Below are 26,697 nucleotides of genomic sequence, written 5' to 3' on the forward strand. Positions count from 1 at the left end.
GAACAGAAATGCATTACTTTGCAGTAAGTTTTTGTTTTAATCTTTACCCCACATCTATATATATTAACAAGAGGGGTTATTTTATGAGAAGTGCTCTTTTAGCATTACAGTCTCTTTAACCAGTTCGGCCTATCTGGACGAGTTTCCTCGTCCAGATAGGCACTGGTGCTGCCGCCGGCTCGTGCGCGCGATCGGGCGCGCCCCCGCGCGCGCTCCCGCTGCCCGCCGCTAGCCCCCCGATCAGTGAATGGGAATATAATTCCCATTCACCGATCTAACTTCCCCGCAGAAATACCGACGCTTTCTCTCCAGAGAGCGCGGTATTTCTGCCCCCAGGAAACAACTCCTCAGCATTTTAGTTCCTAGATGCGAGCTGGTTCGCATCTAGGACTTTTTTCACTGTGGCCATCTTGTGGCCAAATAGTAAACTGCACCCACATACATTTTTGATTAAAAAAAAACATTATTTTACATTTAAAATTAGCAGTTTCCCTCCCACACCAAAAATTACCCACATACACTTTTTTTATAAAAAAAAAAAAAAAAAAAAACAATTAAAAAAACAAAACAAAAACAACATAAATAGTTACCCAAGGGTCTGAACTTTTTAAATATGCATGTCAAGAGAATATGTTATTATATTATTTAAAGTTATAAGCTTATAAATAGTGATGGACGCAAATTGAAAAAATGCACCTTTATTTCTAAATGAAATATCGGCACCATAAATTGTGATAGGGACATCGTTTAAATGGTGTAATAACCGGGACAGATGGGCAAATAAAATACATGTGTTTTAATTACGGTAGCGTATATTAATTTCAAACTATAATGGCCAAAAACTGAGAAATAATGAATTTTTTCCGTTTTTTTTCTTATTCTTCCTGTTAAAATGCATTTACAGTAAAGTGGCTCTTAGCAAAATGTATCACCCACAGAAAGCCTAATTGGTGGCGGAAAAAACAAGCTATAGATCAATTCATTGTGATAAGTAGCAATAAAGTTATAGGCGAATGAATGGGAGGTGAACGTTGCTCGGATGCATGAGATTTTCGGCACTGCGGCGCTGAACCGGTTAAGGTGTTCCTGTGTGATGTTATATGTACTGATTTGTGCATTCTGTATTTGTTTATGTTACAGTTTTACTGTAAAGTGTAATTCATCAAAGATTCATACAGACTCAGGGTCTCACGTGTCTTACTACTGGATTACTTATTGTTAAGCTGTCTGACTAGCGTTATACAACTGCTCAGTAACGCGAAGCAGAAGAGCTAGAATATATAACTCACATACAAAAATGAATCCATAGATGCATACATTTTATCTATACAAACACAAATACATATATTTTATTCCAATACTCAATGTAATTTTTTTTTAGACTTGCATTGTCCAATTAGCATCTATTGCATAAGACTATCTTGCTTTATTTTCAAGCAAACCTATTTTTGTGTTAAGTTCGGGTCTACACAAAATTATGTAACATTTTGGGAAAAAAATGCAGCCAAGAAGTCCAACACTTGATGTCATAATAGCAAATACCTGCACAGCCACCATGTATTTCCCTTTAGTGCTCAGATAAGCTGGGATCATGGCAATCCAGACACTGCAGAACACCAGCATGCTGAACGTGATGTACTTGGCCTCATTAAAGCTGTCCGGTAATGTCCTGGCTAAAAATGCTATAATGAAACTAACAGATGCCAGAATCCCCAAATATCCCAGGACAGAGTAAAATGCAATGGCTGACCCTTCATTACACTGAATGACAATTATGTCCTGAAAAGAGTGAGTATCTTCTTCCTGGAATGGAGGACAAGTAGACAGCCAAATGACACAGATTTGTATTTGCACAATTGAACACACATATATTACAGAATTGGATAATTTGGTTCCCATCCATTTGTTCCAGAAATTCCCAGGCTTGGTGGATTTAAAAGCAACACAGACAATTAAACTTTTAGCAAGTAGAGAGGAGATGGCTACTGAGAAGATGACACCAAAAATTGTCACACGTAGCCTGCAGGTTACATCTGATGGACGACCAAGAAACAAGAAGACACAGAGGAAGCTCAGCATGATGGAGACCAGGAGAAGATAGCTCAGGTTCCTATTATTAGCCTTAACAATAGGTGTGTCTTTGTAATGCATAAAAATCCCCAATATCAAACAAGTCAGAAGACAACCCAAAATTGAGCCAGATGAATATACTGCAGCAATTGTATCCTCGGTGTAGGAGAGAAATACCACCAGTTTTGGAACACAGCGGTCCTTCTTCTTATTTGACCATTCTTCATCACGACATTTCATACAATTTTCACTGTCTGCAGGCATATATAAAGAAACACAATCAACATATTAATTCTAAGGAAGGAGAGTAGAGGGAGAATGGGTTTGGATGAGGCAAAAGTAAAATTATTGGTAATTTTAGCGATATTTTACAAACTGATATCACAGGCGTCCAAATTTCCCTGGGCCTCTATTTCATGTAAGCTCTATACACACAAGTCATTCATAGTACACATGCCCAATTATACATTTGTTGTGTGTAAATCTGACTACATGCTATAGAAAATGTTGGATGTCCTGTAACAGCAGATGCAAGTATGCATTAGAGAAGGCCCACTAATCTGCTACATAACTATCACGCTGGTGCGTGACGAGATAACGTACAGATAAATACACAGTAATTGTGCAATGAGTATACCAGTCTGTTCAGAACTTGTGCACAAGTTTTACAAAATCGAGGTATAAAATCGTTAAGCAAAATTAGCGTCAAATTTGAGCAGGGTCATACACGTGTATCAGATGTCAGTCAGTTTATAGGGATATTCCAGAGGTGAAGTCTAAGGCCTGGTTCACATTAGCGTTCCCTGTCCAGATCCGCCTGATCGGATCCGGACCGTATACTGTACAAACGGAACGTACGTTCCGCATAGCAATGCAAAGTCTATGCGGACGTTCACATGCGTACGTTCCGTACAGAACGGAGCTGGATCGGATCCGGACTCCGGACACTTTTCCAACATGCGCTATTTTCGGGTCCAGATCATCCGGCCCACGCACCCGGACCTGAGCCTGACGGCACCATACGGAAATAGAAACCCATGGGGAACGGAAAGCACAGAACACACAGGATACAAACACCTGATGTTCTACCCCACTTCCTATGCGTACTCTAGCGGCCATTTCGGATGGGGACACATGGGCAGCAGTGGAGCAGCAGTGACTAATGTGCTGGAGCTGTTTGGCAGTATGTTGGAGGTGGAGGTGAGGCCTAAACAGTGGAGGACCTGATTCTACATGTGCACCAGGTGCACCTTCTGCTGACCCCAACAATTTTATTAGTAATTTCGCTGTTTTTACCACACGGATCCGGATGGCAGCCTGATACATTCCTGATGCAAACGGACCGGATCTGGATTGGATCTGGATCGGAACCGTACGGTTCCGATCCGGATCAGGTCCTGATCCGATGTGGATCCGGTCCGTTTGCATGCCAAAACGCAAGTGTGAACGGGGCCTAAGTCAGGCAGAGTCAGTAACAGGAATCAGATGGCTATCGTACAGAAGGATGAGGCTAAAGCAAAGTCTGGAACTAGCAAAAGGTCGGTACACGAGAAATAAACATTCAAGAATATATAAGAAAAATAACAAACGACTGACTAACTGGAGTACATATATATTGTGCATTTACACAATATATTAATGTAGCTCAGAGAGGCTTTCTAGCTAGACCTAGAACCAGCGAACTGATTAGTATCAAGGCCAGTGAGCAATTGATGCTCCTGGCCTTATATACAAATGCCACAATCCGTGGCCACTTCTGCCTAGTGAGGTCACACATGGCCTCACCTGTTAAATCCTCCTCCTGAGCCTATAAGGCTCGGCAGGGCTCGCGCTTGCACGATGCGACCTTCGGGTCGCACGCGAGCCGGAAGACACCACCGGAGGGATGCCGGGGATGTTGACAGAGGACTCCAGCACGGCAGTCACTGCAGGACCTGTCACTGGAAGGTAAGATTGTTACATACTCCAACCAAGACTCTTGGCAATCAGACACAAAGCTTCTCAGAAATTGCTCCAATGTCTGATTGGTCCTTTCTGTTTGACCATTGGTTTTAGGGTGGAAACCTGATGAAAACGACAGCTTGAACCCCAATAAAGAACTAAAAGCACGCCAGAATTTGGAGACAAACTGTACCCCTCGGTCAGATACAATATTTTCTGGTATTCCATGTAATCTGAAGACATCTATCTATATATATAAAATCGGATGTGTGTGTGTGTGTGTGTGTGTGTGTGTGTGTGTGTGTGTGGTGTGTGTGTAGTGTGTGTGTAGTGTGTGTGTAGTGTGTGTGTAGTGTGTGTGTAGTGTGTGTGTAGTGTGTGTGTAGTGTGTGTGTGTGTGTGTGTGTGTGTGTGTGTGTGTGTGTGTGTGTGTGTGTGTGTGTGTGTGTGTGTGTGTGTGTGTGTGTGTGTGTGTGTGTGTGTGTGTGTGTGTGTGTGTGCCGCGATCACGCGAAAACGGCTTGACCGATTTGAACGAAACTTGGTACACAGATCCCTTACTACCTGGGAGGATATGTTCTGGGGGTCTCGCGGCCCCCCTGCACACCTGGGCGGAGCTACAAACAGCAAATCAGATTCCACCCATTCAAGTCAATGGAAAAAATGTAAAAGGCTGCCATTCTCACAGTAATCAAGCCACAGTCCCCACACGTGGCACAGGTGGTCACTTGGTGACAGAGGTAACAAATCCAGGAAAAATGGGCGGAGCATAAAACAGCCAATCAAATTTCAGCCGTTCATTTTAAATGGGAAAATGTAAACTGCAGCCATTCTTAGACTGTTAATCGCAGGGTTCTCAAACTTGGCACACTTGGTCACTGGGTGAATGTGATTAAGATTCAAGAAAATGAGTGGAGCCTACAACAGCCAATCAAAATTCACTTATTGATTTTCAAGGGGAATATTTACACTGCTGCTACACTTTTCATGGCAGAGGCTTCAAACTTGCTACAGTCTGTCATTGGGTGACTGGGGTCCAAATTCACTAAAGGGGCAAGGCCACATACAGTCAATCAGATTTCCTTGGTGGATAAACTGCTTCCATTCACACATTTTTGATTCCAGGAACCTGACAGCTCACAAACTTGGTCATTGAGTGACTGTGTGTCAAGGTTACAAAAAGTGGGCAGAGCCAAAACAACTTTTACTGGGAAAATATAAACTGCAGCCATTCTTACACCGTTAATGGCAGGGTTCTCAAACTTTGCACAGTTGGTCATTGGGTGACAGATTAAGATTTTGGAAGGTGGGTGGAGCCTACAACAGCCAATAAAAATTCACCTTTTGATTTTCAAAGAGAATATTTCATCTGATACCATTCTCTTATACTGTTAAAAGCAGATGCCTCAACCTGGTACAGTTGGTCACTGGGTGACTAGGATTAATATTCGGAAAAGTAGGTGGAGCCTACAAGAGCCAATCAAAATTTACCTATTGATTTTCCAGGTGAATATTGAAACTGCAGCCATTCTCACACTGTTAATAGCAGAGGCCTCAAACCTGCTACAGTCAGTCGTTAAGTGTTTGGGGTTCAAATTCAGTAAAGGGGCGGAGCCAAAAACAGCCAGATTTCTTTGCTGGATAAACTGCTTCCATTAGCACAATTTTGATGCCAGGAACCCAAAAGCTCACAAACTTGGTCATTGGACTGTGTGTCAAGGTTACAAAAAGTGGGTGGAGTTAAAAACAGATTTTTCTGGGAAATTGTAAACTGCAGCCCTTCTTCACTGTTAATGGCAGGGTTCTCAAACTTAGCATAGCTGGTTACTGGGTGACTGGGATTAATATTCAGAAAATTGGGTGGGGCCTAAAAATGCCAATCAAAAATCACATGTCACTTTTCAAGGAGAATATTAAAATTGCTGCCATTCTTGCACTGTTAATGGCACAAGCCTCAAACCTGGTACAGTTGGTCATTGGGTCACTGAGGCTCAAATTCAGAAAAGGGGACAGAGCCACAAACAGTGAATCAGATTTGTTTCATTTCATGGGAAAATACAAATTATTGATGCCAAGGACCCCAAAACTCACAAACTTGGACATTGAGTAGTGACTTTGTGTCCAGGGAACTGGGTGGAGCCTATAATAGCCAATCAAAATTCACCTGTTGATTTTCAAGTGGAATATTTAAATTGCTGCCATTTTTACACTGTTAATAGCAGATGCCTCAAACCTGCTACAGTTGGTCACTGGGTGACTGGGGTTCAAATGCTGGAGAGGGGTGGATCCACAAACAGCCTATCTGATTTGTTTAATTTCTATGGGAATATACAAATTATTGATGCCAAGGACCCCAAAGCTCACAAACTTGGTCCTTGAGTGTTTGTGTGTTAGGGTTAGAAAGTGGGCGGAGCCAACACCAGTCAAATACATACCCGGGCAATGCTGGGTCATCAGTGGGTGGAGACAAATACAAATTTCACTGGGAAAATGTAAACTGCAGCTATTCTTTACTGTTAATGGCAGGGTTCTCAAACTTAGCATAGCTGGTTACTGGGTGACTGGGATTAATATTCAGAAAATTGGGTGGAGCCTAAAAATGCCAATCAAAAATCACATGTCACTTTTCAAGGAGAATATTAGAATTGCTGCCATTCTTGCACTGTTAATGGCACAAGCCTCAAACCTGGTACAGTTGGTCATTGGGTCACTGAGGCTCAAATTCAGAAAAGGGGACAGAGCCACAAACAGTGAATCAGATTTGTTTCATTTCATGGGAAAATACAAATTATTGATGCCAAGGACCCCAAAACTCACAAACTTGGACACTGAGTAGTGACTGTGTGTCCAGGTTACAAAAAGTGGGCAGAGCCAAAAACAAATTTCACTTGGAAAGTGTAAACTGCAGCTCTTCTTACACTGTTTATTTCAGGGTTCCCAAACTTTGCCCAGATGGTCACTGAGTGACTGAGATTAATATTCAGGGAACTGGGTGGAGCCTATAATAGCCAATCAAAATTCACCTGTTGATTTTCAAGTGGAATATTTAAATTGCTGCCATTTTTACACTGTTAATAGCAGATGCCTCAAACCTGCTACAGTTGGTCACTGGGTGACTGGGGTTCAAATGCTGGAGAGGGGTGGATCCACAAACAGCCTATCTGATTTGTTTAATTTCTATGGGAATATACAAATTTCACTGGGAAAATGTAAACTGCAGCCATTCTTACACTGTTAATGGCAGGGTTTTAAACTTTGCACAGTTGGTCACTGGGTGACTGGGATTAATATTCAGAAAATTGGGTGGAGCCTAAAAATGCCAATCAAAAATCACATGTCACTTTTCAAGGAGAATATTAGAATTGCTGCCATTCTTGCACTAGCCTCAAACCTGGTACAGTTGGTCATTGGGTCACTGAGGCTCAAATTCAGAAAAGGGGACAGAGCCACAAACAGTGAATCAGATTTGTTTCATTTCATGGGAAAATACAAATTATTGATGCCAAGGACCCCAAAACTCACAAACTTGGACACTGAGTAGTGACTGTGTGTCCAGGTTACAAAAAGTGGGCAGAGCCAAAAACAAATTTCACTTGGAAAGTGTAAACTGCAGCTCTTCTTACACTGTTTATTTCAGGGTTCCCAAACTTTTTGATTTGTTAAATTTCTATGGGAATATACAAATTATTGATGCCAAGGACCCCAAAGCTCACAAACTTGGTCCTTGAGTGTTTGTGTGTTAGGGTTAGAAAGTGGGCGGAGCCAACACCAGTCAAATACATACCCGGGCAATGCCGGTTCATCAGTGGGTGGAGACAAATACAAATTTCACTGGGAAAATGTAAACTGCAGCCATTCTTACACTGTTAATGGCAGGGTTTTAAACTTTGCACAGTTGGTCACTGGGTGACTGGGATTAATATTCAGAAAAGTGGGTGGAGCCTAAAAAAGTGAATCACACTTCACCTGTTGCTTTTCAAGGGGAATATTTAATTGCTACTATTCTTGAACTGTTAATGGCACAGGCCTCAAACCTGGTACAGTTGGTTATTGGGTGACTGGGGTTAAAATTCAGAAAAGGGGGTGGAGCCACACACAGCCAATCAGATTTGTTTCATTTCAATGCACATTATTGATACCAAAGACCGCAAAGCTCACAAAATTGGTCATTGAGTAATTGTGTGTTAGGGTTAGAAAAAGTAGGCGGAGCCAACACCAGCCAAATACATACCGGGCAACGCCGGGCAATCAGCTAGTTACTGATAAATAATTTTGCCAACTCTTTGGCAGATGGCAAGCCAGTCAAAGGAATGAAGTGTGCCATCTTGCTGAATCGATCGATAACTACCCATATAACCATCTTTCCCCTGACAGAGGTAGATCCACAATAAAATCCATGGCTATGTGAGTCCAAGGCTTAGGAGGTACAGGGAGAGACACCAGATAACCTTGGGGGGCAGCCCAAGAAGCCTTACTTCTGGCACAGGTGGCACAAGCTGCCACAAAAGTTTTACAATCTTTCACCAATGATGGCCACCATTTATGGTGAGACAAAAGCTCCATGGTCTTTGTCTCACCCGGGTGTCCTGCTAACTTAGATGCATGGAATAGCTGTAGAGTCTGAAGACAGAGGTGCAAAGGTACGTAGTACACACCAGAGGGTTTACCAGCTGGACATTCCAGCTGGAAAGGTTGCAATTTGACACTCAAATCTGGTAACTCTTAAGTGTTGAGCGCTGCCAACACACATTGGGATGGGAGAATGGTTTCTGGAGACACTGGTGGATACACTTCTGTTTCAAAGCTTCTGGATAGAGCGTCAGCTTTCACGGTTTTTGACCCTGATTTATATGTTAGTATGAAATTGAAACGAGTAAAGAACATTGCCCAGCGTGCCTGCCTGGGATTGAGTCTTTTAGACTTTTCCACATACTCTAAGTTTTTATGATCAGTGTATACTGATAATACAGTAATTCCCTGTTGCCAATATCATAGTTGCATTCTGCTGGTGAGAATTCGTTTGAAAAGAAAGCACACGGGTGGAGACGCTCAGGTTTACCAGAAAATTGTGATAAAACTGCCCCAACTCAAACCTCAGAGGCATCCACCTCAATAAAAAATGGCAAAGATATGTCAGGGTGAGTGAGAATTGGCGCAGAACAGAATGCTGATTTGAGGACAGAAAATGCTTTATAAGCTTGTGGAGACCAATGAACAGGATCTGCATTCTTTTTTGTCAGATCGGTAATAGGGGCTACAAGAGCTGAGAAATCCCTAATAAATTTGCGATAATAGTTGGCAGAACCCAAGAACCTTTGGATTGCTTTTAGTCCCTTGAGTTGCGGCCATTCTAATACTGCTTATAGTTTGTGTTGGTCTATAGAAAGAACGGCATCAGAGATTATATAACCCAGAAAAGGCACTTGACTGACCTCAAACAGACATTTTTCCAGTTTTGCATACAAATAATTTTCTCTCAAAATCTGTAGTACATGTTTCACATGACTACGGTGCTCAGTCAGATTACTGGAGTAAATCAAAATGTCATCTAAATAGACAACCACAAATTTTCCCAATACATCTCTGAATAGATCATTAATAAAGTGATGGAAGACGGCAGGAGCATTACAAAGACCAAATGGCATTACTAAGTATTCATAATGGCCGTCTTGTGTGTTAAACGCTGTCTTCCATTTGCACCTACTCACCTTGTCGCATTCTTATCAGGTGGTATGCTCCCCTCAAGTACAGTTTGGTGAAGGTTTTTGCTCCTGAAACTTGAGCAAAAAGATCAATCAGGGGCAAGGGGTAACGAGTCTTCACAGTTATTTTGTTCAGCCCTCAATAGTCAATGCAAGGGCGCAAACCCCCATCTATTTTTTTTCTACAAAGAAAAACCCTGCCCCTGCTGGAGAGGCGGAAGGTCGAATGAAACCTTTCTCCAGGTTGTCTTTTATATACTCTTTCATAGAATTATTTTCTGGACCAGTCAAATTATACAAGTGACCACTAGGGGGCATGGTGCCAGATAACAAATCTATAGGACAATCATATAACCTAAGTGGCGGTAATTTATCCGCAGAACGAGCAGAAAACACGTCAGAGAACTCTTGATAAGGTATTGGAATTTTAGCCTGTTCCATACCTACAGACATAAGAGGTATGCCCTTTAACCGCCCTGGCGGTAAATTAAAATCGCCAGGGGGCAGCACAACAATTTTTTTTATGTTTTTCTTTTTTAAATCATGTAGCTAGCCTAGCGCTAGCTACATGACAGCCGCTGAGCAGCAGCATCCCTCCACCCCCTCCGATCACCTCCGGCGATCAGGCCCGTCAGCAAATCCCGTTCTGAACGGGATTTCCATTGGGGCTTCCCCCGTCGCCATGGCGTCACCAAAGTCATGGACGTTGTGACATCAGAGGAAGTCTTGATCCACCCCTGAGCGCTGCCTGGCACTGATTTGCCAGGCTGCGCAGGGGTTTGGGGGGGACGCCCTCTAACGTGGTGAGCGGTGGCAAATCAGTGGGGAGCGGTGGTAATCGGTGAGTTCACGCAGCTAGCAAAGTGCTAGCTGCGTGCAACAGAAAAATATTACGAAAATCAGCCGAGCGGGGCCTGAGCAATCCTCCTGCGCGGCATAGCCCGAGGTCAGCTCGGGCTTACCACCAGGAAGGTTTAGCAAAGGCCCTGACATTGGGATGACCAACTAATCAACTGACCAGAAGGCCAATCAATGCAAGGATTGTGATTTTACAACCACAGTAACCCCAAAATCATAGGGGTAGAAGGCATTTTGAACACATAAAACTGGATTTTTTCTACATGCATAGCCCCCACCTGTAATGTCACTTCAGGAGTAATGGACTCGGGTTGTTTCTGCTGTAAAGGTGTATCATCAATAGCAGTAACATACATTTTACTTGACAGTGATGTAGCTGGAATACCAAGATCTGAGGCTAAAGTAACATTAATAAAATTACCAGCGGCCTCTGAGTCTATGAAGGCTTGTGAGTAGAGTTGGGCCGAACCTCCGATTTTAGGTTCGCGAACCGGGTTCGCGAACTTTCGCGGAACGTTCGGTTCGCGTTAAAGTTCGCGAACCGCAATAGACTTCAATGGGGATGCGAACTTTAAAAAAAAAAAAAATTATGCTGGCCACAAAAGTGATGGAAAAGATGTTTCAAGGAGTCTAACACCTGGAGGGGGGCATGGCGGAGTGGGATACATGCCAAAAGTCCCCGGGAAAAATCTGGATTTGACGCAAAGCAGCGTTTTAAGGGCAGAAATCACATTGAATGCTAAATGACAGGCCTAAAGTGCTTTAAAACATCTTGCATGTGTATACATCAATCAGGTAGTGTAATTAAGGTACTGCTTCACACTGACACACCAAACTCACCGTGTAACGCACCGCAAACAGCTGTTTGTGTAGTGACGGCCGTGCTGGACTGGTGCGCACCATGGCGAGAGTGCAGGTTTTGGTGGCTTTACAGCCCATATGGTCGGCCTGGCTGATGTAGCTGAATGACAGAACAGTGACTGTCCAGCTGATCAAATTTGGTCTGACCACAATGAAGCAACGACCTTATTATCTTTTGTGTGCCCCCCGAGACACTCATCTAGGCGCCGGTCATTGCTTCATTGTGATACGCAAGCCCCTTCACCACGGCAAGGTAATGATCACGAAGGGGAATGGGCGCATGTACATGCCTTTTCTTTTGTTGTTGCAGCTGCCCGCAGTGCAGCCAGAAAAATTAGGCAGTCATGTACACGCACCCGAAAAATTATTACAGCGGCCGCTGCTAATTCAGCAATCCGCCTGGAGTCCCGGACCCTGTTGGTGGTGGCGGAGAAGGTAGTGAAGCGGCCTGCAGGCAGACATGCTGTGTGGAGGGACTGGGAGCGACTTAGTCTTCTTGGGGCAGGCCAGGCAGCCAGTCACACGGCGTGCAGGCAGAGATGCTGTGTGTGCGGGGACTGACTTAGTCTTGGGGCGGGCAGCAGCCCTCCGGGATCCATGCCTCATTCATTTTGATAAAGGTGAGGTACTCAACACTTTTGTGACTTAGGCGACTTCTCTTCTCTGTGACAATGCCTCCAGCTGCGCTGAAGGTCCTTTCTGAGAGGACGCTTGCGGCAGGGCAGGAGAGAAGTTGGATGGCAAATTGGGACAGCTCTGGCCACAGGTCAAGCCTGCGCACCCAGTAGTTCAAGGGTTCCTCATCGCTGTTCACAGCAGTGTCTACATCCACACTTAAGGCCAGGTAGTCGGCTACCTGCCGGTCCAGGCGTTGGTGGAGGGTGGATCCGGAAGGGCTACGGCGAGGCGTTGGACTAAAGAACGTCCGCATGTCCGACATCACCATGAGATCGCTGGAGCGTCCTGTCTTTGACTGCGTGGACACGGGAGGAGGATTAGTGGCAGTGGTACCTTGCTGGCGTTGTGCTGTCACATCACCCTTAAAGGCATTGTAAAGCATAGTTGACAGCTGGTTCTGCATGTGCTGCATCCTTTCCACCTTCCGGTGAGTTGGTAACAGGTCCGCCACTTTGTGCCTGTACCGAGGGTCTAGTAGTGTGGCCACCCAGTACAGCTCATTCCCCTTGAGGTTTTTTATACGGGGGTCCCTCAACAGGCAGGACAGCATAAAAGACGACATCTGCACAAAGTCGGATCCAGTACCCTCCATCTCCTCTTGCTCTTCCTCAGTGACGTCACGTAAGTCAACCTCCTCCCCCCAGCCGCGAACAATACCACGGGAAGGTTGAGCAGCACAAGCCCCCTGCGACGCCTGCTCCGGTTGTTCTCCTGCCGCCGTCCCCTCCTCCTCCTCCTCCTCCTCCCCCAAAGAAACACCTTGCTCATCATCCTCTGAGTCTGACTCGTCTTCTGCACACGACCTCTCTTCTTCCTCCTCCTCCCCCCTCTGTGCTGCCGCAGGTGTTGAGGAAACAGCTGGGTCTGATGAAAATTGGTCCCATGCCTGTTCCTGCCGTAACGGTTCCTGGTCACGCTCATTCGCAGCTTCATCCGCCACTCTACGCACAGCACGCTCCAAGAAGTAAGCGTAGGGAATTAAGTCGCTGATGGTGCCCTCACTGCGGCTCACCAGGTTGGTCACCTCCTCAAACGGCCGCATGAGCCTGCATGCATTTTCCATCAGTGTCCAGTTGTCGGGCCAGAACATCCCCATCTTCCCAGACTGTTTCGTTCTACTCCAGTTGTAGAGGTACTGGGTGACGGCTTTCTTCTGTTCTAGCAGGCGGGAGAACATGAGCAGGGTCGAATTCCAGCGAGTGGGGCTATCGCAAATGAGGCGTCTCACCGGCATGTTGTTTTTCCGCTGAATTTCTGCAAATCGTGCCATGGCTGTGTAAGACCGCCTCAAATGCCCACAGAACTTCCTGGCCTGCTTCAGGACATCCGCTAAGCCAGGGTACTTTGCCACAAATCTTTGAACAACTAGATTCATGACATGTGCCATGCAGGGTATGTGTGTCGGCTTCCCCATATGCAAAGCGGCAAGCAGATTGCTGCCGTTGTCGCACACCACGTTGCCTATCTCCAGGTGGTGCGGGGTCAGCCACTCATCCACCTGTTTCTTAAGAGCAGCCAGGAGAGCTGCTCCAGTGTGACTCTCCGCTTTGAGACAAGCCATGTCTAAGATGGCGTGACACCGTCGTACCTGGCATGCACCATAGGCCCTGCGGAGCTGGGGCTGTGTAGCTGGAGAGGAGAACTGCCACTCAGCCAAGGAGGAGGAGGACAGCGAAAAGCATGTAGCAGGAGGAGAGGAGGTGGCAGGAGGCCTGCCTGTAAGCCGTGGAGGTGTCACAATTTGGTCCGCTGCGCCCTGCTTGCCATCGTTCACCACCAGGTTCACCCAATGGGCTGTGTAGGTAATGTAGCGGCCCTGCCCGTGCTTGGCAGACCAGGCATCCGTGGTCAGGTGTACCCTTGACCCAACGCTCTTCGCAAGAGATGACACCACTTGCCTCTCAACTTCACGGTGCAGTTGGGGTATGGCCTTTCTCGAAAAATAAGTGCGGCCTGGCATCTTCCACTGCGGTGTTCCGATGGCCACAAATTTACGGAAGGCCTCAGAGTCCACCAGCCGGTATGGTAACAGCTGCCAAGCTAACAGTTCCGCCACGTCAGCTGTCAGACGCCGGGCAAGGGGGTGACTGGCCAAAAGTGGCTCCTTCCGCTCAAACATTTCCTTCACGGACACCTGACTGCTGCTGTGGGCAGAGGAGCAGGAACCGCTCAAGGGCAGAGGTGGAGTGGAGGAGGGTGCCTGTGAAGGTGCAAGGGAGAAAGCGGCATAAGCAGATGATGCACCTGAAGGAGGAAGAGGAGAAGGAGGGCGACTTTTCTTTTGTGTGCTGCTGCTGCTTTTGCTCAGGTGGCCATCCCATTGCTGTTTGTGCCTTTTCTGCAGGTGCCTTCGTAAGGCACTTGTCCCTACGTGAGTGTTGGCCTTTCCACGGCTCAATTTTTGTTGGCAGAGCGAACAGATGGCTTTGGTCCGATCTGAGGCACACACATAAAAAAATTTCCACACCGCTGAGCCACCCTGGGATGTGGGCACTATGGGGACCTCAGCAGCTGATGCTGAAGGGCAAGTTGGCTGGCTGTACATAGGTGGCGATACATGGTGCCGGACACTGCCACCAGCTGTTTCTGATGAAGAGCTGCCCCAGCTTCTTTCAGCAACTTCTCTCCTCCTACTACTCTCTGACTCCCCCTCTGAACTGTCCCCCTCTTCATCTCCTCTATTGGGAACATACAGAGGATCCCTATCATCGTCATCATCGTAATCATCCTGCCCAGCTTCGCTTGCCTCAGAAAAATCCAAACGTGTAGGTCCTTCATCCTCCTTACACGTTACATCCATAGTGTTGCCGCGTAACGCAGACATATGAGCTGGCGAAAATTCATCTGGCTGTAACAACAATGGCTGTGCATCAGTGATTTCACCACCACCACTAAATAATTCTTGCGATGTGTCAAATGCAGCGGAAGTGGTGCTAGTAGTAGCGCTGGTGGCTGAGCAAGATGAGGTGTTCTGTGTCGCTAAATACTCAACCACGTCCTGACAATCTTGGGACGTGATGGGACGTGCCTTCTTCCGAGCACTGTACTGTGGGCCAGGTCCACACGAAATTACATTTACACGACCTCGCGCAGACCTGCCGGGTGGCCTTCCTCTGCCTCTGGCACTACCTCTTCCTCTACCTGTTTTGTCCATATCGGGTATGCACGGAGTGGTATATCACACTGCGGGCACTCACGTAGGTAGGTGGGTTCACTTAACTGCACAGGTATGCGCACTGATGCGGTGGGTTCACTGAACAGTACAGGTATACAGTGGCGGGTTCACTGAACAGAACAGGTATACAGTGGCAGGTTAACAGAACAGGTATGCAGTGGCGGGTTCACTGAACAGGTATACAGTGGCGGGTCCACTGAACAGAACAGGTATACAGTGGCGGGTTCACAGAACAGGTATACAGTGGCGGGTTGACAGAACAGGTATGCAGTGGCAGGTTCACTGAACACAACAGGTATGCAGTGGCGTGTTCACTAAACAGGTATACAGTGGCGGGTCCACTGAACAGAACAGGTATACAGTGGCGGGTTCACAGAACAGGTATGCAGTGGCGTGTTCACTAAACAGGTATACAGTGGCGGGTCCACTCAGGGGCGCCTCTAGCCTTTTTGTCACTCCAGGCAAGAAATCCTTTGGTGCCCCCCCCCCCCCCCCCCACACACACACACACGTAATAAAAAATAAATGAATAAATAACACACATTATAGAACACTTTGCATATGATGTAAAACATAAACCATCAGAAAAGGATTACTATGAAATGGAGCCCTAGGCAAGATAACACATTTTGTCCTACACTGATGGTCTCCTGGCTTATTTAGGTAGGTTTGGTGGGACCTTGCACCCACCAGACCCCTAGACTCTCACCAGGCCCTAGGCAGCTGCCTTGTGGATGATCCAGCTCTGTATGCCATAAAGCACATGCTGCCACTATGTGCCTCAAATAAAAACAGCACCCACACTACAAGTCCCGACATCATGTCACCAGAGAACAATGTAAGGTATCATGTCAGTCACATTGCAGGATCAGATTATCAAGCAAGACGGTCTTCATTTCAGAATACTTTTTCACAAGAATTATGGGATATGTAAATATGTTACCGCCTGTTAGGCTAGGACTGGAGTGGGTGTATCATGACACTGAAATGCTATAATATTAACATTTACTTTCCATGTTCTTTTTATTTGAACTGGGTCCATCAAATGCGCTTCCTGCCATTTTTAAATGGCCCAGTACCAAACAGTATAGAATACGCAATTACGTTTATTGCATTTTATCAACTACAACACATCCCATTTGATATAATGCCATCAAAATAATGCCATTAAATAAAAACCGCCAAATCAGCAGATAACATGGCCACCTCAAAACATGTTTGGGTATTAGATACCATGTCCCCCGCAGATCCAATGCAGATACCGTGTCCCCACAGATCCAATGCAGATACCATGTCACCCGCAGATCCAATGCAGATACCATGTCCCCCGCAGATCCAATGCAGATACCATGTCCCCCGCAGATACAATGCAGATACCATGTTCCCCGCAGATCCAATGCAGATACCATGTCCCCCGCAGATCCAATGCAGATACCATGTCCCCCGCAGATCCAATGCAGATACCATGTCCCCCGCAGATACAATGCAGATACCATGTCCCCCGCAGATCCAATGCAGATACCATGTCCCCCGCAGATCCAATGCAGATACCATGTCCCCTGCAGATCAAATGCAGATACCATGTCCCCTGCAGATCAAATGCAGATACCATGTCCCCTGCAGATCAAATGCAGATATCATGTCCCCTGCAGATCAAATGCAGATATCATGTCCCCTGCAGATCCAATGCAGATACCATGTCCCCACAGATCCAATGCAGATACCATGTCCCCACAGATGAGATGCAGGTATCATGTCCCCACAGATATGCAGATATTCTGTCCCCATAGATCAATTGCATATACCATGTCCCCCGCAGATCAAATGCAGATACCATGTCCCCCGCAGATCAAATGCAGATACCATGTCCCCACAGATCAATTGCAGATATCCTGTCACCTGTGGGAGGCGTCAAGGGGAGAAAGTGCACCTGTGGGTGTTGCCGTGTTGCCGGGAGGTGTGAGAGGTCATTGTGGCTGTTACTGGGGGAAGAGAGTGGTTGAGGCGGCTGATGGGGGTGGGTAGGAGGAGGTAAATGTGGTTGCTGTAAGAGTGGAAAAGGGTCACTTTGTGCTTCCAGGGTGTAGGGAAAAGTAAATGGGTGTTGCGGGGGGGGGGGGGGTGTTAGGGTGAGTGGTCACAGGATAGTGCTAGGCATAGAAAGAGGTCACTGAGTGCTGCTAGAGGGAGGGGTCACTAGGTTATGCCAAGGAGTGGGTGGTCACTGGGTGCTGCTGGGAGGTGGTGGGGGGGGGGATCTCTGGATGCTGCTGGAGGTAGGAAGAGGTCACTGGGTGCTGCCAAGGGGTGGGGGAGGACACTGGGTGCTGCTGGGAGGAGAGATCAGTAGGTGCTGCTGGCGGGTAGAGAAGAGAGGTCACTGGGTGCCACAATGGTTAGTGGGAGGTCACTGAGTGCTGCTAAGAGGGTAGAAATCACTGGGTGCTGCTGAGTAAAGGGAGGAGATAACAGGGTACAGCCTGGGAGTGGGGGAAGGTCATGCGGTACTGCTATGTGCGTGGGGAGGAGGGGGGGGAAGTTCACAGGGTACTTCAAGGGGTGGAAGGAGAGGTCACAGGGTGCTGTCAGGGGTGGGGGAGAAGGTCACAGGGTGCTGTCAGGGGTGGAAGGAGAGGTCACAGGGTGCTGTCAGGGGTGGGGGAGAAGGTCACAGGGTAATGTCAGGGGTGGAAGGAGAGGTCACAGGGTGCTGTCAGGGGTGGGGGAGAAGGTCAAAGGGTGCTGTCAGGGGTGGGGGAGAAGGTCACAGGGTAATGTCAGGGGTGGGGGAGAAGGTCACAGGGTGCTGTCAGGGGTGGGGGAGAAGGTCAAAGGGTGCTGTCAGGGGTGGGGGAGAAGGTCACAGGGTAATGTCAGGGGTGGGGGAGAAGGTCACAGGGTAATGTCAGGGGTGGAAGGAGAGGTCACAGGGTGCTGTCAGGGGTGGGGGAGAAGGTCAAATGGTGCTGTCAGGGGTGGGGGAGAAGGTCACAGGGTGCTGTCAGGGGTGGGGGAGAAGGTCAAAGGGTGCTGTCAGGGGTGGGGGAGAAGGTCACAGGGTAATGTCAGGGGTGGGGGAGAAGGTCACAGGGTGCTGTCAGGGGTGGAAGGAGAGGTCACAGGGTGCTGTCAGGGGTGGGGGAGAAGGTCACAGGGTGCTGTCAGGGGTGGGGGAGAAGGTCAAAGGGTGCTGTCAGGGGTGGGGGAGAAGGTCACAGGGTGATGTTAGGGGTGGGGGAAAAGGTCACAGGGTGCTGTCAGGGGTGGGGGAGAAGGTCACAGGGTGCTTTCAGGGGTGGAAGGAGAGGTCACAGGGTGCTGTCAGGGGTGGGGGAGAAGGTCAAAGGGTGCTGTCAGGGATGGAAGAGAAGGTCACAGGGTAATGTCAGGGGTGGGGGAGAAGGTCAGAGGGTGCTGTCAGGGGTGGGGGAGAAGGTCACAGGGTGCTGTCAGGGGTGGGGAGAAGGTCACAGGGTGCTGTCAGGGGTGCGGGAGAAGGTCACAGGGTGCTGTCTGGGGTGGAAGGAGAGGTCACAGGGTGCTGTCAGGGGTGGGGGAGAAGGTCAAAGGGTGCTGTCAGGGGTGGGGGAGAAGGTCACAGGGTGCTGTCAGGGGTGGGGGAGAAGGTCAAAGGGTGCTGTCAGGGGTGGGGGAGAAGGTCACAGGGTGCTGTCAGGGGTGGGGAGAAGGTCACAGGGTGCTGTCAAGGGTTGGGGAGAAGGTCACAGGGTGATGTCAGGGGTGAAAGGAGAGGTCACGGGGTGCTGTCAGGGGTGGGGGAGACGGTCACAGGGAGATACAGAGGAGATACATTGAGGCACCATCTTACCTGCCTGGGCTTCCCCACGTATACAGCTCCAATGTTCCTGTGGCAGGCTTTTACCAGGTGTGGGCACAGCTTTCACCAGGTGTGGAGGCGGAGCCTAAGATGGATGGAGGCGGAGCTTTCGCGGCAGGGTGCTGTCAGGGGTGGGGAGAAGGTCACAGGGTGCTGTCAGGGGTGGGGGAGAAGGTCACAGGGTGCTGTCTGGGGTGGAAGGAGAGGTCACAGGGTGCTGTCAGGGGTGGGGGAGAAGGTCAAAGGGTGCTGTCAGGGGTGGGGGAGAAGGTCACAGGGTGCTGTCAGGGGTGGGGGAGAAGGTCAAAGGGTGCTGTCAGGGGTGGGGGAGAAGGTCACAGGGTGATGTTAGGGGTGGGGGAAAAGGTCACAGGGTGCTGTCAGGGGTGGGGGAGAAGGTCACAGGGTGCTTTCAGGGGTGGAAGGAGAGGTCACAGGGTGCTGTCAGGGGTGGGGGAGAAGGTCAAAGGGTGCTGTCAGGGATGGAAGAGAAGGTCACAGGGTAATGTCAGGGGTGGGGGAGAAGGTCAGAGGGTGCTGTCAGGGATGGGGGAGAAGGTCACAGGGTGCTGTCAGGGGTGGGGAGAAGGTCACAGGGTGCTGTCAGGGGTGGGGGAGAAGGTCACAGGGTGCTGTCTGGGGTGGAAGGAGAGGTCACAGGGTGCTGTCAGGGGTGGGGGAGAAGGTCAAAGGGTGCTGTCAGGGGTGGGGGAGAAGGTCACAGGGTGCTGTCAGGGGTGGGGGAGAAGGTCAAAGGGTGCTGTCAGGGGTGGGGGAGAAGGTCACAGGGTGCTGTCAGGGGTGGGGAGAAGGTCACAGGGTGCTGTCAAGGGTTGGGGAGAAGGTCACAGGGTGATGTCAGGGGTGAAAGGAGAGGTCACGGGGTGCTGTCAGGGGTGGGGGAGACGGTCACAGGGAGATACAGAGGAGATACATTGAGGCACCATCTTACCTGCCTGGGCTTCCCCACGTATACAGCTCCAATGTTCCTGTGGCAGGCTTTTACCAGGTGTGGGCACAGCTTTCACCAGGTGTGGAGGCGGAGCCTAAGATGGATGGAGGCGGAGCTTTCGCGGCAGGGGCGTGGCTTCGCCCGTGACTGGCGATTTTAGCAGGCATGATCTGCAGATCAAAAGGGCCCCCCTGCAGGTTCTCTGGGTAGAAGGAAGCTCCACTGTATAGTCACTGGAGCCAGGCTGAGCCATGCCTGCAGAGTGCCACTCTCCTCTCTCTCTCTCCCTTCCGTGCTCCACAAGCATCCTTCAGTTCCCGCTCTGCTCCGACACGTTCAGAGGGCGGAGCCTAACTATCTTGCAGGCTCTTCCCACCCTCCTCACTGATTGGCCAGCTGCAAAGGTAATCCGTGGGCTTGAGAGGGGAAGTGTGTGCACACGCGCAGCCAGCCCAGCAGAGCAGAAACCTGCAGCCAGCGTGAGACCCCGCCGAAGGAGCTCTCCTGGCTTAAAGGGGCCATGTCATGAAAGGATTAAAGGGTCAAAACACATCGCCCTTTGACCTTTTTGGCGCTCTAGGCACAGGGCTGTACTGCCAATGCTCAGGAGCGCCCCTGGGTCCACTGAACAGAACAGGTATACAGTGGCGGGTTCACAGAACAGGTATACAGTGGCGGGTCCACTGAACAGAACAGGTATACAGTGGTGGGTTGACAGAACAGGTATGCAGTGGCAGGTTCACTAAACACAACAGGTATGCAGTGGCGTGTTCACTAAACAGGTATACAGTGGCGGGTCCACTGAACAGAACAGGTATACAGTGGCGGGTTCACAGAACAGGTATACAGTGGCAGGATCACTGAACAGGTATACAGTGGCGGGTCCACTGAACAGAACAGGTATACAGTGGCGGGTTCACAGAACAGGTATACAGTGGCGGGTTAACAGAACAGGTATGCAGTGGCGGGTTCACTGAACAGGTATACAGTGGCGGGTCCACTGAACAGAACAGGTATACAGTGGCGGGTTCACAGAACAGGTATGCAGTGGCGGGTTCACTGAACAGGTATACAGTGGCGGGTCCACTGAACAGAACAGGTATACAGTGGCGGGTTCACAGAACAGGTATACAGTGGCGGGTCCACTGAACAGAACAGGTATGCAGTGGCGTGTTCACTAAACAGGTATACAGTGGCGGGTCCACTGAACAGAACAGGTATACAGTGGCGGGTTCACAGAACAGGTATGCAGTGGCGTGTTCACTAAACAGGTATACAGTGGCGGGTCCACTGAACAGAACAGGTATACAGTGGCGGGTTCACAGAACAGGTATACAGTGGCGGGTCCACTGAACAGAACAGGTATACAGTGGCGGGTTCACAGAACAGGTATGCAGTGGCGTGTTCACTAAACAGGTATACAGTGGCGGGTCCACTGAACAGAACAGGTATACAGTGGCGGGTCCACTGAACAGAACAGGTATACAGTGGCGGGTTGACAGAACAGGTATGCAGTGGCAGGTTCACTGAACACAACAGGTATGCAGTGGCGTGTTCACTAAACAGGTATACAGTGGCGGGTCCACTGAACAGAACAGGTATACAGTGGCGGGTTCACAGAACAGGTATACAGTGGCAGGATCACTGAACAGGTATACAGTGGCGGGTCCACTGAACAGAACAGGTATACAGTGGCGGGTTCACAGAACAGGTATACAGTGGCGGGTCCACTGAACAGAACAGGTATACAGTGGCGGGTTCACAGAACAGGTATACAGTGGCGGGTCCACTGAACAGAACAGGTATACAGTGGCGGGTTCACAGAACAGGTATGCAGTGGCAGGTTCACTGAACACAACAGGTATGCAGTGGCGTGTTCACTAAACAGGTATACAGTGGCGGGTCCACTGAACAGAACAGGTATACAGTGGCGGGTTCACAGAACAGGTATACAGTGGCAGGATCACTGAACAGGTATGCAGTGGCAGGATCACTGAACAGGTATACAGTGGCGGGTCCACTGAACAGAACAGGTATACAGTGGCGGGTTCACAGAACAGGTATACAGTGGCGGGTCCACTGAACAGAACAGGTATACAGTGGCGGGTTCACAGAACAGGTATACAGTGGCAGGATCACTGAACAGGTATGCAGTGGCAGGATCACTGAACAGGTATGCAGTGGCAGGATCACTGAACAGGTATGCAGTGGCAGGATCACTGAACAGGTATGCAGTGGCAGGATCACTGAACAGGTATGCACTGGCAGGATCACTGAACAGGTATGCAGTGGCAGGATTACTGAACAGGTATGCACTGGCAGGATCACAGTACAGGTATGCAGTGGGCTGAGGGCTCACTGAACAGAACAGGTATGCAGCCAGGAAAAGCTAAGCCTAACTAATCTTTCCCTAGAGACAGACAGCAGCTCGCCCTACTCTCACTAATGCAGGCACACGAGTGGCCGTAATGGCCGCCGCTGCCTGCCTTATATAAGGGGGGGTGGGGCTCCAGGGGCTAGTGTAGCCTAATTGGCTACACTGGGCCTGCTGACTGTGATGTAGAGGGTCAAAGTTGACCCTCAGGTGCATTATGGGGCGAACCGAACTTCCGCAAAACGTTTGCGTGCGGCACCCGCACGCGAACCACCTAAGTTCGCGCGAACCACGTTCGCCGGCGAACCGTTCGGCCCAACTCTACTTGTGAGTGAATAGACTTTCCTTTCCAAATGAGCGTAGCTGGTAATAATATTTTTTTTTTTTTCTGAAGGGGAAGCGATTGCTTGCTCACGTGAAGTTCCCCAGCTTCACTTTGGCGTTTGGAGTGATCCGGCAACTTTTTGACATTACAGGTTTGAGCAAAATGACCCTTGCCTCCACAATACATACATAAACCTTCAGTCTTTCTTCTATTTTTCTCAGCTGCAGATAGTTTAGAATGGCCTTACTGCATAGGCTCTTCACCTGAAGTGGAGGAAGAGCCAACAGTTGTACTAAAATAACCAGTGGAGGAGTAAGCTTTTCCCTGCCAATGGTGTCTGATACGTCTATCAGCACGGATGGCCAGGGAAATAGCGTCTTCAAGAGTTTTAGGTTTAGGATGACTAATGAGAGCATCATTCACCGAATCAGACAACCCAAAAAGAAATTGATCAAGGAGTGCTGCCCCACACTATTTGACCGAAACTGCCCATTTTCGGAATTCTGCGGCATACTCCGCCATGTGTCTTCCCTGTCGGAGATCCCTTAGTTTGTGAGCTGCTGTAGCTGAAACATCGGGATCTGCGTAAATTGTAGCCATCTCATTGAAAAAACTTTCTACGGAGGTGAGCGCCTCGTGCTCAGTGGATAGGCCATAGGCTCATGTTTGAGAATCACCTTATAGGAAAGTTTTAATCAGATTAATCCTTTGTGACTCAGTGCCTGACGATCTAGGTCTAACCTCAAAATATGACATACATCTTTTACAAAAATTACTGAAATCAACACGTGAACCTGAAAACCTTTCGGGCAAAGGCATTCTTGGCTCTATGATAGGTGGAATGAGAGCCGGTGGAGGTGTTTGCGGAACATTGCCAGGTATGTTAATCTGAGCGATAGCAGTTGATAGCTGCATAACCTGAGTATGCTGGTTATACAGATGCTTAGTGAGGTGGTTCACCGCACCAACAAGTGTCTGAATCTGTTCCTGCATTGCCTCCATGATGTTTGTTAGGGGCCTTGATAATATCACGCTGGTGCGTGACGAGATACCGTACAGATAACGTACAGATAAATACACAGTAATTGTACAATGAGTATACCAGTCTGGTCAGAACTTGTGCACAAGTTTTACAAAGTCGAGGTACAAAATTGTTAAGCAAAATCAGCGTCAAATTCAAGCAGGGTCATACACATGTATCAGATGTCAGTCAGTTTGTAGGGATATCCCAGAGGTGAAGTCTAAGTCAGGCAGAGTCAATAACAGGAATCAGATGGCCATCGTACAGAAGGATGAAGCTAAAGCGAAGTCTGGAACTAGAAAAAGGTCGGTAGATGAGAAATCAACAATCAAGAATATATATGAAAAATAACAAACGACTGACTAATTGGAGTACATATATATTGTGCTTCTACAGCAGTCATGTTCACATAGAAATGGTATATTTGATTTTGAGAAAATATTTTGGAAAATGTATTTCCATAATATGGCAAAAAAATGGTGAAAGTGTAATAAATCTTTATTTTGACAGTGAAAACACAAACAATTGTTTATTTAGTGCAACACTTTTCCTAAATAAACAATTGTTTTCCTAAAAATGCCCCCCCCCCCCTCCCCCCATATATATGCTTCTTAGACATGCAGATTCCAGTGATGCTCTTTTTATACTCAGTCATAGTATTACTCTGTTGACAAATAATAAAATTATCTGTTGGCTGCTTCACTACATTTTTTTTTTCTTTATAGTTATATTTAGTTACTTGTGTATTTTTAGCAGTGTGCAACTTTACAGTCTTCTGGGTCCCCTGGGCATTGAGTTTTGTAAACTATATCACTAGCATCAAATTGATAATTAGCGTATGTGTTTCAAAAAAGAATATTTGAAAAAGAAAACAATGGGACAACTTTTTACTTTAAAAACAGCAGTTACTGGTCTCCTCATTCAGTTCCCAAACTTGTACAGAGTGATATTGTCACATCTGCTCTGTTACTAGCCCCGGACAATGCCTCAGTTGCTGCCCCTGCTTTTGTGAAACATGTTGACAGTATCAAACTGAAAATGAGCACAATTTCTTAAACAATTTTGCATGTTGCCTTTGCATTAAAGAGACTCTGTAACAAAAATGTCATCCTTTTTTCTACCATCCTACAAGTTCCTAAACCTATTCTAATGTGCTCTGGCTTACTGCAGCACTTTCTACTATCACTGTTTCTGCCCTGTGTCTGGAAGGCTGCCAACTCTTCCGTGCTGATCTGTTATGCACACCCCTCTCCAGGCCCCTCTATGCACACTCCAGTGTGTGTGTTATTTACATAAGCCAGCAGCTTCTCTGCTATCTGATATCAGTGAAAGAGAGCTGGATAAAAATCCTTCTCTGTTAGGCTGTGAAACGAGCTGGGCTGACACATACTGAGGAATCACAGACAGGGGCAGGGCTGTCTGCAGCCTGTCACTATTCAGTGGATGAGAGCTGCAGGGGGAAAGAAGGTAAACACACAAATGATCTCTTGAGATTCAAAAGGAAGGCTGTATACAGCCTGCTTGTGTATGGATGTATTTTCTATGTTTGGACATATTGTACATCAACCTACATCCTGTTTTGGTGGCCATTTTGTTTGTTTATAAACAAACTTTTTAAAACAGTTTTTGACTACTTTTAATGCGGCGGGGAGCGTCAAAATTGTGACAGAGGGGAATAGGAGATGTCCCCTAACGCACTGGTATGTTTACTTTTGTGCAATTTTAACAATACAGATTATCTCTAAGTTCAATGAAATACAAATGTTTTAAAAATTCTGTTTTGCTTTGCATTTTACATAGTATCACAATGTTTATGGGATTTGGGTGGTTTCTTACATACACATTACTGGTGTAATTACACAAATAAACACAGCTGAATCGGAACCCCTCCACTGGCTACAACAATAACAATTGCATAACTCAGGTAAGAATAGAAAGTATACCAGTTGTGTTGGAGATGTGGCCATCAGGACACGGGACACACTCATAGCAGCAAATGTGAAGGGAAGATCCAGGCATTTTTCTGCTCCCAGGCAAACAGGGGTCATTGCATAGAGATACTGGGGGCTGAAATCACACACACAAATACAAGTTCAAACACGTTATTGCCATTGTCAACAGTCCATTTTTTTTACCTCTCTATTCCTGTTGTTACATTGCAGTTCTGTCTGTCTGACTGTCCTTAGAGCACTGACTTTAGCTGTTGGACAGACACAGGTGTGCACATTGCTGCTATAGTGGTGTACAGTTCCTTGCATGCAAAATACCCCTCATAGCATAGCAGAGCTGGGGAATTTTTTGCCATGTTATTGGCTGCTCATGAGCGATGCTTTAGACTCATGCATCCTTTTGAGGAGGTAACAAACCTTGTCAGTTGCACCAAAGGCACCATTAGCGACCTCATACCATATTATGCATTTTATGCAGTATCTGCTGCAGACTATCTGAAGTTGAAGTATTACGCTATGGAAGCCTTGTGTCTCCTTTCTAGGTTCTGATGTCTGTGGAGAGCACATTAGTATTTTAATATACTGCTCATACCATACGTTTTCTTCCTGGAGTGTGCCCTGCGAAGAGTGATGGATAAGGCCATAGATCAGTGTGACCAAAGGACTCTGAAGTAGAGGAGTCAGAGGAGGAAGGTGGCTTTCTAAAGGTGGAAGACAAACCAGAGCAGGCATCCCAGGGGGGCTTCTCATCACCTTTGGGGTCCCTTGGTATTGTACATGGCTGGGGGGTGGAGAAGAAGACCTCCGATGACAACAATAAGGACAAGAATCGGAGATGGCTACCTCGACAGCCAACCTTGTCAAAATAGGGTCTTTCATGCTGTCCTTCCTGCTGAAGGGCTCCCATTATATACAGTGGGATGTAAAAGTTTGGGCAACCTTGTTAATCATCA

General features: G+C 47.7%; 1 protein-coding gene across 1 annotated transcript in view; it reads right to left on the reverse strand.

Annotated features, from left to right (window-relative positions):
- Window positions 1-1,416: 1,416 nt before the first annotated feature.
- LOC137546547 (vomeronasal type-2 receptor 26-like) overlaps window positions 1,417-26,697 on the reverse strand; it is a 150,057-nt gene continuing 124,776 nt past the window's right edge. The window contains exons 7-8 of the mRNA XM_068269191.1: window positions 25,739-25,862; window positions 1,417-2,324 (exon numbers count right to left, since the gene is read on the reverse strand). Of these exons, the coding sequence (XP_068125292.1) occupies window positions 1,417-2,324; window positions 25,739-25,862 (1,032 nt within the window). The remainder of the gene's footprint in view (window positions 2,325-25,738; window positions 25,863-26,697) is intronic.

This window comes from Hyperolius riggenbachi, chromosome 1 (assembly GCF_040937935.1).
Source record: "Hyperolius riggenbachi isolate aHypRig1 chromosome 1, aHypRig1.pri, whole genome shotgun sequence".
Lineage (NCBI taxonomy): Eukaryota > Metazoa > Chordata > Amphibia > Anura > Hyperoliidae > Hyperolius > Hyperolius riggenbachi.